Source organism: Corvus cornix, chromosome 1 (assembly GCF_000738735.6).
Source record: "Corvus cornix cornix isolate S_Up_H32 chromosome 1, ASM73873v5, whole genome shotgun sequence".
In the NCBI taxonomy this organism is placed as follows: domain Eukaryota; kingdom Metazoa; phylum Chordata; class Aves; order Passeriformes; family Corvidae; genus Corvus; species Corvus cornix.
In genome coordinates, this window is record NC_046332.1 from 43422602 (window position 1) to 43437265 (window position 14664).

General features: G+C 40.4%; 1 protein-coding gene across 1 annotated transcript in view; it reads left to right on the forward strand.

Moving 5' to 3' along the window:
• The first annotated feature begins 705 nt into the window (after nucleotides 1–705).
• The window catches only part of DDX10 (DEAD-box helicase 10), a 161314-nt gene continuing 147355 nt past the window's right edge, over nucleotides 706–14664 (forward strand). Inside the window, exons 1-9 of the mRNA XM_039564584.1 lie at nucleotides 706–918; nucleotides 5316–5376; nucleotides 5617–5747; nucleotides 7436–7594; nucleotides 8045–8165; nucleotides 9299–9488; nucleotides 11562–11688; nucleotides 12936–13098; nucleotides 14362–14446. Coding sequence (XP_039420518.1) covers nucleotides 736–918; nucleotides 5316–5376; nucleotides 5617–5747; nucleotides 7436–7594; nucleotides 8045–8165; nucleotides 9299–9488; nucleotides 11562–11688; nucleotides 12936–13098; nucleotides 14362–14446 — 1220 coding nt within the window. The 5' untranslated portion in view covers nucleotides 706–735. The remainder of the gene's footprint in view (nucleotides 919–5315; nucleotides 5377–5616; nucleotides 5748–7435; nucleotides 7595–8044; nucleotides 8166–9298; nucleotides 9489–11561; nucleotides 11689–12935; nucleotides 13099–14361; nucleotides 14447–14664) is intronic.

Sequence of the window (14664 nt, forward strand, 5' to 3'; positions counted from 1 at the left end):
CAGCCTTCCAGTACTTGAAGAGGGCCTTTTTACAAAAGCATGTAGTGATAAAACAAGAGGCAGTAGATTCAAACTAAACGGCAGTTTTAAATTAGACATTTAGAAGAAATTCTTCACTGTCAGGAGGGTGAGACACTAGAACAGGTTGCCCAGAGAAGCTGTGGATGCCCCATCCCTGAAGTGATCCCTATCCAAAGCCAGGTTGGATGGGGCTCTGAGCACCCTGGTGTAGTGAATGGTGCCCCTATCCACGACAGAGGGGCTGGAACTGCATAATCTTTAAGGCCCTTTCCAACCCAATCCATTCTACGATTCTGTGATTCCCCCGCACCACCACATTGCTGAGGACAAAACTTACGCCAGCACTATGGACATATCCCTTTTCTATGACGGCTTTATTTTTTTTTCCTTTCCGTTTTATAATCTCTATCACAGCGTATTTTCCTTGCTGCGGCGCGAGCTCATTTCTTCGCGAACTGCGATTTTCCTTCAACACTCGCACAACCCCAGCGCGCCGGCGAGGGCCGGCGGCCGGGCCGGTGCCTCCCCGCGGCGCGCCCCGAGTGACGCGCCCCGAGTGACGCGCCCCGAGTGACGCGCCCGAGTGACGCGCCCCGAGTGACGCGCCCCGAGTGACGCGCCCCGAGTGACGCGCCCCGAGTGACGCGCTCCGGCTGCGCCCGGCCCCGCCCCGCCCGGCCGTGCGCGACCCCACGCGGGCGGCGGGGCAGCGGCATGGGCCGGCCCGGCGGCGGCGGGGCCACGGCGGCCATGGACCCCGTGCGCAGCTTCGAGCGGTGGAAGAAGAAATACACTCGGCGGACGAAGAGGCTGCGGCTGCAGCGCAAGGAGAGGAAGCGGCCCGAGTGGCAGGTGGAGCGGGAGAACATCGCTCGCCTGGTGCAGCGCTACCCCGAGGTACGGGCGGGCTGTGCGGGGCGGGCGGGCACGGCGGTCTGCGAAAAAGCGGCTCCTCTCCTCGGGTGGATAGAAGTGGGAGGAGGAGAGATGGCATCTGTGGGTCCTGGGCAGGCGTGGGGAGCCCCCCTGGTTGGCTGGGCTGTTGGTGGTGCCTGTAGGTAAGAGGTGTGTTGGGTGACACTGCTCTGTAGCAGGTAGAGAGCTTTTACCGTCACGGGGTAGGGATGATGCTCTGTTCTTTTTCCCCAGGCAGAGGAGGAGGGGCCAGTAGCCGCAGTTCCAGTGGTTTTGGTGGAGGTGACTGGACAGGCTGTGGAGCCGGGGGTAGTGGGACCTTCGGACGGGGGAGCTTGTGGTTAGGAGGGCAGCGAGGAGGAGGAGGCTGAAGCAGATCGTGGGAACGGTAGTGACCAGTGGCACTTGGCCCTTCTCCACCAGTGTGGATGTCTTCATGTTGGGGATGGAACACGTTTGTCTCCATAGAAGATGCAGGACGGGCAAACATCATACTATGAGAGTGTGTTGTTTAAGCTGAAGTCGAAATAGGTATTTGAATACCAGAACTGAAGTCAGTGGTGTTGGTGTTGTTACCCAGATTCCCTTGAATTCTTGTGGGAGATAGTCGGCTTTGGAATCACGCTGGTCAGTGGAAAGCACTGTAATTGTGAATAACGGGTCAGATGTGCTCTACCTGTGGTGCTGCTCTGCCTTCTGCCAACTTTTGCTGAGTTTGCAGGGCAGTTGTACTTGGTTATGCAGCGCTTGGCGCGGCTGGTAGCAATGACATTTTGGTGGTTGTAATTTGATTGAGCAGAAAGTAATGACAAGAGGTATAGAACACATCTGTTACCTTGAAGAAATCATGTTAGTTCCATTAGTTAAGATTCAGCAAGTTAGTATTCTTGAGCTTCATTGGATCATTTGCTTGACTGTTTGAAAGCAAATGACATGTTCCTCTACTCCTAGCCTTGGCTATGTGAATGTCTGCGGATGTTTCTGTGTCACTGATGTGACCGCACATGCATCTCTTTCTGGGCATGGGTGATAATGTCACTGTGGAGCTTAGGGCAGCATAGGTGGGGATGGCATAGTGGAAGGTTGTGTGTATTTTTAGAGGTTGGAGAAAAGAGGCTACTAGCATTCAGATATGTCCATCAGAATTAAGACAGGGTAAACATATGCTTGTATTAGGATAGTTCTGGGGACTCTTGGTCTCAGCTCTGTTGGAGTTTTGCTGTCCTTTTGCTCTGCTATTCTCCTGCCTGTGAGCATACGATTGAATGCCCATCTAACTTTCTATCTTCAGTACTTCAGATATTCTTTTTTGGTTCCTGACAAGGTTTTCCACTTGGTCTCCAGTGTTTCTTCCATATTACCCTAGATCTGTGGGAGTGGGAATCGTGAAGAAGTGCCATGTGCTTGGATCTTCAGGGGTCTCCAGTGAGTTCTGCATCATGCAGATTCCTTAAGGACAAGGGAAGTAGAAAGCTCTTGGGTAAGCTCTTCTCTGTGAAGAGCGGTGACTGGGGTCTCTGGCACACAGGCTGTGTGTGGGTTAGATTTACATGTGCATGGAATAGTGGTAGAACGGCTGATGGTTGCAGGATGATCCAGCTTGGCCTCCTGTCCATCATTTCGTGTGTGAGAATGACTGCAGTGGATAAACAAGATAAAATGAATAGTAAAGAGACAACCAATATACTTCTTCACTGAATTTTTTTTTCCATTTGTTGACAGATGGCAAGTGTGTGGCAGCACAGATGGAAAATGTGAAATTTAGTTCCAATGTGTCCAAATCATGGGACCATTTTCTGTGTTATACGTTCATAGATGAGCTATTTTCTGTTGATTCAGTGACTTTGTTGTCTGTCAGGCCATTGATGGACATGGTCTTTTCCATCTAGTTGTGCTCATGAAAAGCATTAACAGCCTAACTGATGTGCTGGGGAGCTGTTTGTGCAAAATCCTTTCTAGTCTGCTCTGTGTCAAATTAGTTGAGTTAGATCAGAATAGCACTTGAGGTATTTGAAATGAGCTGGCTGCTCTCATATGGAGTTGATTAGAGAGAGCTCACAGTTACAGGTTCCCAGCAGATGAGCAGAGGTAGTAACTTTGGACAGGGAAACAAACTAGGTGGAAGTTGGAGGTGTTTTCCACTGGTGCATGTAGATGTGGAATAGGTCTATCAGAAGACCTACCTCAGACATCAGTCCTTCTTATGCCTGCTGTTTGGACATGACTTAAAAATGTATCAGTACCTTTGGAGTTTAAGGGTACTACAACATAACATTCCTCTGCTCCTGGAAGAGGATCCTTTGTAGGGCAGAGAAATAATATAGGAAGCTTTGTGACATGGCCTTTCCTAACATTCCTTGCTCTTTTAATACTGTTCTCACTTTTTTTTTCTTGGACATCTTTAAAAGAGCTAGGCTTATTCATGTAATGATTTTTAAATTGATTTAGAGAAGTTAATTGTGGAAGAGCAGAACAATATTTGTCTTCTTTTTTGATTAATACATCTGTTCTTACTGGGTCATCTAGAGTTAAAAAAGAAGTTGACTACTGAAATACTTTCATCATTAGAACAATTTCAGATTGCTGCAATAGCCCATTTGATGTATCACAAACCTGTAAAAATCTATCCCTTAAGTTGCATATAATCAATTGCATGAATTCTTTTTTGATGTTAGTGAAACACTTTTCCCTCCTGTAGGCTTACTGTTTTCCTATGCAGACAGTCTCTTGGCTGAAATTAAACAGCAACTGTATACATCATTGAGTTGTAAATATTTAGCATGCAAAATAATAAAGAGTGGGAATTGCCCCAGTATTTCATGTGATACATAGTATCTTCAAAATTAGCAACTGAATTTGGAAATAGTTGTCAAAAATTCCAATATGTGAAAGTCAACAAAAGACCTTTTTTTTAATGGTGATTCTAGTAGGATTTTTTCCCTCCTCCAAAATAATGTTTGACAAAAGTTTATTTGCTCTGTTAGGACGCAGTGAAAGCTTGAAATCTACCTTACAAGAGCTTTGCCTTGAAATGTGTCAAAACCAGGTTTTAATAAGGGTGTTACTACCTTTTACCTGCTTTAACCTTTTTATAGAGATTAAATTCATGTATTAAGTTACTTGTCTTGATTTTACTGGAGAGAACTAGGCTGAAAAGAGTAGTGTTGTGATTTAGATGCTTTAAACAGCTATGACCCCTCAGTTTTCTATAACAGGCAGAGGCTGTAAAAAGTTTGGTACTTCAAGTAGACACAAGGCTGATCTGACAGCTCAGTAGCTCTTCATCTGAGGCCTTCTCTGGAATTGTTAACTCAAGATGTCAGGAGGGTCTGAGGACTGTTTTGCTTGGTCCCTGATTTGGGAGATTTCTGTTCAGCAGTTTGTTAGAGATAAACACTACCTATTAGAAATGTATGAGTTGTGAGTTCCAAGTTTGACATTTAGAAATCTCAGTTTATGCATCTTAGTCAGCATGGATTCAAAGCTGTATAGTCTACCGTCTTTTTCAGCTCAGGCTTTATTAATACAGTAGTCTCTATTCTTTTTTCCTGAGTTTTGTGGGTTTTTTTTGTCCTGCTAGTATTAGTTATGAACTTTGCCAGTGAAAGCTGCTCACATCTGTTAGAACAGCCTTGAAAATACTACATTTTTTCCAAGAGCTCTACTTGACACCTCATCTTTGTAAATAATTGAACAAGCTCATGGACTCAAGCACATGCTATTGGGGACTCTGTGTGTGTGTGTGTAATTAACAGCTCTCAAATATGGGTGCATGCAGAGAACTAAATTAGTAGGTGTCAGGACAAAGAACTATTTTTTTAGGTTTTGGTTTTTTGTTTTTTTTTACTGTGTAGGACAGCTCTAAAAAATTAAATACACTGAGTGCTAGAGGTTGGTGAATCTGGTGAGTTTCAGGACATAGGGGAGCTCTTCTTTTCCCAGTCAGGTGGATGTAATATTTCTGCAGCTCTGGGTGCCCAAATACACTCTGCAACAAGGATGGGCATATATTCCCAGTAGATCCCTGCTTGGGGTCTGAAAACACAGATCTGAAAAGGACATTTGGGCTCTAGTAAGGTGGAGACCAGGGGCCTTCTGAGGTCCTCTTCAGTCTAAATTGTTCTATGATTTCATGATGGTCTGAGCTTTAAATTGTGCTATTAGCCTGCATTATTCAAGTATGTCATTACTTACTGAGTAGTTTATGGTAGATCAGTAGTTTAGCTTAGGTCAAACTGGTATAGGTTGCCTGACTAGCTAACTTGAATCAGGTCATACTGAACTACTACATATTTATGTTAACACCAACTTGTAGAATGCTGTTCAATTCCTCTCTTATGGTTAGATTGTAAGCATTGATTAAAATTATTTTGTTTCAGATAAATGCAAGTGAAATCCAAAGATTTTCAGATTTTCCGTTGTCAAAGAAAACCCTTAAAGGTAAGTATGGAAGTTTTCTTTTGGAAATAATATAAGTAAAAGGGAATGCATTGCTTATCTGCATCTGAACATTTTTCTTTAAACCAAGTTTTAGGTAAGTATTGCCATGTACAGCATTTTCTAAACAGAGCAATGCAGTCCTGCAGGCCAGACAAAATGAAATAAAGTTTTTTTCTTTCTTTTTTTTGTTCTTTTTGCCCTCCCACACCCTCTCTTCTCTTCCCACCCTGCAAATACTAGGATTGCAAGAAGCTCAGTATCGTGTGGTAACAGAGATACAGAGGCAAACCATAGGTTTGGCTTTACAAGGTAAAGATGTACTTGGAGCTGCAAAGACTGGATCAGGCAAAACCTTGGCCTTTATTGTTCCAGTAAGTAATTTACATCCTTCTATTTGTACTCAAACCAAGTTATCTGTGAAGTATTGATGTCAGCTTAGGTTAGTAGATCCTGAGAAAAAAGTTACAATTCAGCTGTTCTGAGTGTTTCAGGAAAGCCAAGATACTTAGGAATTGAATAAAGCTGCTTGAGTTTCTGAAAGAAGTGTATTTTTTGTGCTAGGAATATTCCAAGACTTAAAAGTTTCGTTTTGATCCTTACATTAGTAGACCTTGTGTGATTTAGGAAGTGCTTTGTTTTTCTCTCAAGAGTGTTTTCCTGGTGCAACTCTAGTTGTCCAATTTTTTTTGGCATTTGAAAACTAGGTGTATGAAACAGATTGGTGGATTTTCTTCAGTTCCTTATATTTTCTTAGATGAGTGGCTTTCACTCCCTTAAAATGTTACAGTTTGGACTTTATATAGCAAAGTTAACCTTAGTGATTGTGGACTTCCATTTCCTTGTCTTTTGTGAACTCCTTAGAAATCACTTGTAGGTGCAAGCAGAAAAGTGGGATGAAAAGCCCTGTCATGGATGTACACGTCTGACAGTTTTACTCAAAGTGTCATGATCTGCATTTCATTTTTTCAGTTTAAAAGTATGATTGAGATGTGCTTAAAGTGTGCATAAAAGTGGATGCAAACCGCATCATGTTGTGATTAGATGAAGGGGAATTTTTTTTAGTGGAGTTACTCTGTTTTAAACATTACTTGCATTTTTGTAAGCATAAAATTCTTTGGAGCCTATTTTGTCAGTAATTACTGTCAGGGAGCAGTAGTAGGTGCTTTGAATACCCTCTCTAGTAAAGAAGATTTATACTTTATGCTGCTTTTTTAAAAAAAAAATCTTATTAGTAGAGAATAAAAAAATGTAGGTGGCTTCAAAAGTCTTGTGAATTTGGGAAACAAGTGAGATTACTCCATTAGTTAATCTAAGAGTAGAAGTACTTTGTTATACAAACCTTATTTTAAAGCAGTTTTAGAGAAGAGGGCTGCGAGAGGAGCTGAAGAGATGAAGAGTGGAAAAAAATTAATTGTGCAAGTATGCTTACCAGCTCTCAGTATTTCAGAAGGCTTCAGATATTCATACCTGTAAAGTCCTTGTGTTAGGATTAGCTGACTAATACGGTGTTTCTGCAGTATGAATTCATAAAAGGACGAATAATTCTGGTGTGAGCTGTATGGCAATTTTAGTTGGAATGCTCTGTATGTGATATGTGGATAGTACCACTTCAAGTCTATAAGCTAGAATTAAAACTTCAATAATTAATGTTCTTCCAGGTGCTTGTTCTGTTCCTGGTTCCCACAAAACCTAAGGAGCAGAGAAATTTCTCATATTTTTTAACACTGATTTCTATTGTCATATAAATGGCCTAATTTCCAGAATTTAACAGGATAGGATTAATTGTGCAGTAAAGTGTTTATGAGTTTCCACCCATTACTTTCTGTCATAGGTTGGTACTGGAGAATTTTGCTACAGCAAGTATCATTACCATTAGTTAGAATTTATAAGTCATCAAACTATGTAGAGTGTGTACTGATATTTCTTCACATCATTCTTTTAATTAATGTGGCTTTGTCTTGTTTTTTTTTTTTTTATGACACTTTTTGTTGACCAATTTGTTGTTGCACGTTTTTCTTCTGAGATTTTTGTGATGATAACACATTGTAATTGCTTTCAGGCTTTGGAACTCCTCTATCGCCAGCAGTGGACTTCAGCTGATGGCCTGGGGGTTTTGATAATATCGCCTACGCGGGAGCTGGCATATCAAACCTTCAAGGTTCTGCGGAAAGTGGGGAAGAACCATGAGTTCTCAGCTGGCCTTATCATTGGAGGAAAGGTGTGTGTCCTCTCTTGGAGTTTGCTGTATGGAGGCATAGTGGAGTGCTGTATTAAGTGCTAGTTTAGGAAGGAAACCCTGGGCTCAAAAAGTCAAGGAGGAGAGTCTTGATTGGAAACCTATCAGTGACCCACTCGCTTTCTTCTGTGTATTCTGTGTCCTTTAAAGCTTTTGCATATTTAAAATCTTCTCAGTGTCCATGACTGGATGGACCTTCCTGCTATGTCTCCCAGGACTATCCTGTCAATTTAGATTATTCTGAAATACTTTTTCCTCAAGCCACAGGTGTGAGCATGCTGAAGAAACGGTGCCATATCTGGGGGAAGAGGAAAGGCTGCTCCTTGACTATTCTTTTTAAAAGCTATTAATAGGTTAAACTGACCTGACCGTCTCTGGTACTGGACTTCTAGTCTGAACAACTAGAGCCATGCTGGTTTAACTCCTTTTCAGGATCTGAAAGAAGAGTCTGAAAGAATCCACCACATAAATATGCTAATTTGCACTCCAGGACGGCTTTTACAACACATGGATGAAACTTCATATTTCTATGCATCTGATCTGCAAATGTTGAGTAAGTTCTTTAAGTACTTGAAAGTAGTCAGGAATATATTGTAGCAGCTCATAATTGTGTGCAGCACTTCCTTGCATAAAAAGTTTATTCTTGTCATGGTATGTAGATGAAATGGGATTTGAGCTCATACATATTCAAATTAAATTAGAGAACAGCAAAACCTCTTTCTTGTGTGTACTTTTCTCTGAAGCAGTTGCTGAGCATGCCTTCCTTAAGACGATAAGAACAAGCAGGGGCTTTAGTAAGGAACCCAAACCCCAATGTAGTGTCCCGCATAATCCTTTATATTTGTCTTTACTAATGCTAAACTTCCCTTTCTGGTTATGGCTCTTGTGTCTTTCCTGACATGTTAATTAACTAGCTATATAGAATATCCACTGCAGCATGTGTATTTTGGACCAGTTCTAGAAAACATTTTTATTCGTGTTTTAAGATAGATTTCTGCTCCTTTTATTCTTTTGTTTGCATTGTTAACATTGTTTGTTTTCATCCTTCCAACCTGAACAAAAATTTTCAGTGTAATGAAAAGGTTTGCCTTCTACTAAGAACTGCATAATCTTTAGCATAGCTTGAGGAACTTAGAAGCAATTAAGAAGCTAATGAAGCTGATAAAATGTGAAATCATGCTTGCTACACTTAGTACAATTCATGGCAGTTAGACAAGATTTGCATTAAATGTAGGCTCTTTTAAAGCTTTGTCTCTGTGCTACTTGGTTTATACCCTGTATTTCAATGGTAAATTCAGCTTAGGTACAGGAGAGTGTTTTGCTCTGTCACCAGTACAACAACACTGTTTTACATTCTGTGCTTTTATTTCAGTAATAGGACAGGGAGTCTGTTTGCAAATTGCCAAACTGTTTACTTGAGATGCTGATCTTTTTGCTTCAGCATGTGAAATTGACGGCTGTAGTGCATAGATTATGGGAAATGCTATGATTTCTGTTGCAGGTTTTTTTTAAAAACATGTTTTATGAAGTACAGGAATATCTAAAGAGAATTCTGTCATGTACAGTAATTAATTTACTCTCTGCACTTTTAGTACGGATGGAATTTTGTGCTATGTGGATTTAATGTAGGTTTTTTTAATAACTAAATCTAAAACCATATTTTCTCAAATTTATCCTTCAATCCAGTTCTTGATGAAGCTGACAGAATTCTAGACATGGGGTTTGCTGATACAATGAATGCAATCATAGAAAACCTGCCTAAGAAACGCCAGACTCTGCTTTTTTCTGCAACACAAACAAAATCCGTGAAGGATCTTGCACGGCTGAGTCTGAAAGATCCTGAATATGTTTGGGTTCATGAGAAAGCCAAATTCAGGTATGTTGGGATTTTTTTTTTCTGGGGAGGGTTAGATAGTGATCCTACCTAACTGCTGCCTGACAATTCCCTGAATCAGAGGTTGTGTTGTGCATCCATCACTGGATCAGTGTCTGATCCTGCTTGTGTGCCTTCCTGAAAGCACAGAATTTCCAAATAAGAGGGGACTAGTTCTGACTGAGTTACAGGGAGATTACAGGGATGCTGAACCTGTGCTTGTCTTGTCTCCTCAGGCAGATTCTCAGACTGAATTTTTTTTTCCTCAGGAGGAAGCGGCAGAGTGGATTATAGCCAGAGTCCTGGGTCTAGGAGCACTCAGTTCTGAATTACTCCTTTTTTTGTTGTTTGGCTTCCTTGCCTCCTGCATGTGTGTACTTACTGTGTGAAACCACCACATGTGTGTGCAAATACAGTCTGTCTGTGTGCCATTTATAAATCTGGCTTTCCAAGGACATGCTTTCCTATTGGGAAAGTGCAGAATGATAGCCTTGTTTGTGTGTTCTGTATTAGGAGCCCGAAGAAAAGCATGTGGTGTTAGTCCATGTGCAGTAACTCCTGTGGCTTCCTGATGTGCTGCATTTTCTGTGCATGTTTAGGGCTCTGGCTCTGTGTACACAAAATAAATTTGGCCTGCCCTACAGTTTGGAGCAGGATGGGGGGCCCTTGCTTGAAGGGAAGTATGTGGTGTGCCATGCTCAAAAATTTAATATATCACTAAATGAGTGTTGCTTTTTGGCACATTATTTTCTTTTGAAATCCAAATGAAGAATGTTAATTTTGCATTTTTGTGGGCTCAATCATCTGAGTGTCAAATTACTGACGAACATGGATGATTCTTTTTCTGCTCTTCTATGAAACATGCATATATTTCCATATGTAAGATGCAGGAGAAAGGTGAAGCACGGAGATGAAAATGGCTTTCCCGGGAGCAAACAAGAAATCATCAGGCAAATGCATAGCAGAACCACATTGAATCTTGGGGAAGTTTTTGCTGTTTGATTTGATTATCTCTGTATTGTACTGCAAACACCTTTTTTTAATCAGCAGTACTATCAAAGGCATCTTAAATAAACATGATTGCCAGAAAAAAATGTGTGGTTAATATCCTCATAGCAGGAGAGAATGTACAAGCCTTGTACACAGTCTTAATTTTGGGGACTATCTATTTCACTGATCTCCTATGTTCAGTGAAGTCTATTTTAAAGTACATCTAATTTTTTTAAATATTTGGGAGAGTGCAATTAGATAACAAAACAATAAAGAAAAGGAAAGTATTAATTTGTTTCAGAGTTTACTGCCTTAGGTTATTGCCTTATAAAAGCAATTTCCTCTGAAAGATTTAGAAAGCAAAAAGTACTGTGGCGTAATTCAAATTAAATAACAGAATGAAAACTGGAAAAGTCTCTTGTAGTTTCATCCTCCCAAGTGGCCACCTTTAGAAAGGTAATTTTGAATACCTATGTTCTGTTCAGGGTGAAGCAGAGGGACTGTAAGAGATGAGCATTTAGACGTGTTTCAAGGGCAGATATCCCAAAGAAGTTTTTTGTTGTTTTATTTCTGTTTTTAAGAACAGAAATGTGAGTTCAGACGACAATTCAGAGCTTTAGAAAGTTACTTTGCGTGTCAGTATAATCAGTAGAAGTACATCAATGCTCTTTTTTTGTACGTGATTAGACTCTGCTTTGACATTGCCTTAAGCACAAATGATGCTTTAATGGGACTAATAGACAAAGTTGCATTTTAAGTCAAGGCAGTTTGAATGTCGCTGCTTAGACGTGGAAGGAGTTTGCCTTGCTGGTAGTAAATGAATTTAGAAGTAATGTCAAAAGACATCTGTCCCTCCCCACTGGCTTTTAGTAAGGGAATTGATGTAGTTTTCAAGTGAAGCTGCTAAGACTTGTTCCTCAAGTGGGAGAGCTTTCCAGCCTGACTCCTTTTCTTTTCTCCTTTTACTGAATATGCATAAGATGCTCTTGGCTTAAAAGAAAGGTGAGACATTTCTGTGATTTATCTAAATGTACTTCTTTTGTGTGATTTTGGTTTTTTTTTTTTTTTTTTTCTTTTCTTCTTTAGTACCCCAGCAACTTTGGATCAGAACTATGTTGTCTGTGAGCTCCAGCAAAAAGTAAACATGTTATACTCTTTCCTGAGAACTCATTTGAAAAAGAAGAGCATTGTGTTTTTTGCAAGCTGTAAAGAGGTATGTTTTTTTTCTCCCTCCTTCTCCCCACCATTTTAAAACTAATAAAATGAAGATGTTAATGTAGATGTCAATGCACCAGAGAGGTGAGATTATGGACTTAATTTGCAAGAGGAAATTGGAGGGACAAAACATCACCTACTACTGCATGTCATGCAAGGCCTGGCTTCTGGGCAGTTTAGTGACCCAGGCTCAATGCAGGAGACCTGAGTATTCTCAGCCATTTTTGTGGTCTGCTGTTAAAAATGAATGCTAAAAGTTAATGTCTGTAAGGCCCCGCTGTTTCAGTTCTGTCTTGTGACATGTTTCATAGTTAGCTTGCAAAGTATTGCAGTAGTTGTTCTTGCTTTCCTTACAAGCTTTTAAATCTGCTTGTTTGAGAAAGTGTGATTGTGAAATAGTACATGCAAAGGTTTTTCTTACATAGCAAGTAATCCTTCAAATACCTACTTGTGTAAGTGTCCTGGGACTATTCTGTTGAAGTTATTTGCACGTGTTTGTTTGGCACAGGTATTTGTACCTATAACTACTCGTGTATCAACTATTTTACAATGCAGGTATTGGTTGCTAGTATAATGCAATGCTAGTATTTTACAATAATAGACCATTTTATGATGGTCCAGTAACTATTCCTTGCTATTCTTTCACCTGTGCAAGAGGTTGCAGTATTTTTGTTGTTCTGCATTTGACTGGTGAGTACACTGAAGTGGTTGGCTTAGTTGTACAGAAATTCTCTGGCCTGCAGCTGTTCTTGCAGTATACACAGTTTATGTGACTGCTTTCTTAAAAAGATACTAGGTAGCTGCCTGCTACAAAATAATGCTGCATCATGGGTACTGTAGGTAAGAGTAAAAAGGCTGATTTTATAGGAGAAACTGTTGAAACTTGAAATAGTAAAGAGACTGTAGACTGATTTGAGTTGCAAGTGTAAAACACAACACCCTTCCAGTAGTGTCTGAAAGCAGTGCTTCTGATGGACTTTGATACTTTGGTCCCTTGCATACAGCCTAACTACTCATGTCCCAAGTGGTTCTTGCTGTTACCTACTCTGGTTTCCTTTAGGAAATGCCATCAAAAGGCATGCCAATCTTTTGCCACAGTTGGTCTCAAAATAACATCTTTTTTCTCTGATGTGAAGAAAAATTTATTTAATTTGATGTATTATGTCAGTTGTTATATACACTGTATATGATCTTAACGACTTTAACATTGCATGGTAATTCTTTTCCCCCTGGTTTGTTGGGTAGGTCCAATATCTATTCAGAGTGTTCTGTAAGCTTCAGCCTGGTCTTCCTGTCCTGGCACTCCATGGCAAGCAGCAGCAGATGAAGAGAATGGAAGTCTACACTTGTTTTGTTCGGAAAAAGGCAGCAGTGCTTTTCGCTACAGATATTGCAGCTCGTGGCCTGGGTAGGTACCCACAGAACCAGCAGCTAAACCTGTTGAGGCTTTGTCAGACTTTGTAGACCAACCCAGTTTGTGAAAAATGAAGCTGTAGTTTGCTTAGGAGCTCATTAGGGTATCACAAAAGAGATGCTTCTTAGAGTTCTGCTGTTTCTTTACTGAAGAGGCCCACTTCATCTGAGCTTTTCTTCTTACCCCAGAAAAACACAGGTGGTATGGAAATAGTGATGCACTTGTTTACTGCCTGCTGTAAGGCAAGATTCCAGCAGTTTTAAATATTTATGCTGTGCCTGTATCCTGTGGGTTATTCCAAAGGATATGAAAATTATTAACGTACTGGTATGTGGAAATGGAAACCTGAAATTGTAATGTCTGATGTTTGAGTGGCATTGTAGGACTCTGTTGATAAGGAGACAGAAAAATAAATGAGGGTAAAAAGACTTTTTTTTCTTTTAGTTCTTGGAGGCATTTAAGTACAACACAAGACTTTGCAAGAGTCCAGTCATTCTTTGAGATAGCAAACTCCATTATCCAAAATGTGAGGTTTTGTCACTATGTTAGGAAAAGAAAGAAGGTGCTCTAAAAACTGAAGTCAGGAATGAAAACTTTCTCATACCTTCCATACTGCTGTAATCTCACCAGTGACTATCTAATTTGTGTTGGTTTGGTTTAGAGTGTCAGTGTACTTGTGGAATACAGTATAGCTGCAGACTTGGTTAGGAAGTAACACTTCAGTGCGAAGCCTGGCGCTGCTGCGCGAAGCACAGCACTTCAGAAATGCTTGTTATTAATACCATTCACAGTCAAGGTTGACTTTTGTCAGGCTTGGTCACCCCCTCCCATCTTTGGGAGGAACTATGGTATTTCTGTATGTGACAGATGAGGTAGTACAGTCTCACCACAGCTAACTTCAGACCCCAGTGGTGTAGGATGTTAACAGTGCGGGTGAAAAGCGGGTCAGATTCTGGTACATAATTGTTAACCAAAGTGGTGTTTTGTCATCTGTGTGACACAAAGCATGTCTGTTCTTGTCAAGTGTGAAATTATGTTCCGTTCATTGCACTGTCACAATTTAGGAAATAACACACAATTAATTTAACTTTCTTTGATGAAAAGAATGATTGTTTATGTATGCGAATACATTATTTCAGAGCTTGCACCTGATGTCTGTAAATGGGTCCAAGTGATGGTTCTTGCAGGAATTTATGCTCTTGAATAGGATGATTTTGAGTCCAGTGAACTTACTTGATATGTTTTTTCTTTACACAGATTTTCCAGCAGTGAATTGGGTCATTCAGTTTGATTGTCCAGAAGATGCAAACACGTACATCCACAGAGTGGGAAGAACAGCCAGGTTTGTTTTCACTCTTCCTTAGTATTTTAATGGTTAAAACTAGATCACTGTAGGGACAGATCATTGGTTAAAGACTCACTTGAAAAAAATTAAGATATAAATTAGAAAGAAAAAGGCTGTTATCACTAAAAGACCCTTTTGATTAGTTAAGAGTAATGATTTAACTTAATAATTTCTTAGTGAGCTTCAGAGACTTGTTACAGCAGACAAGAACATCC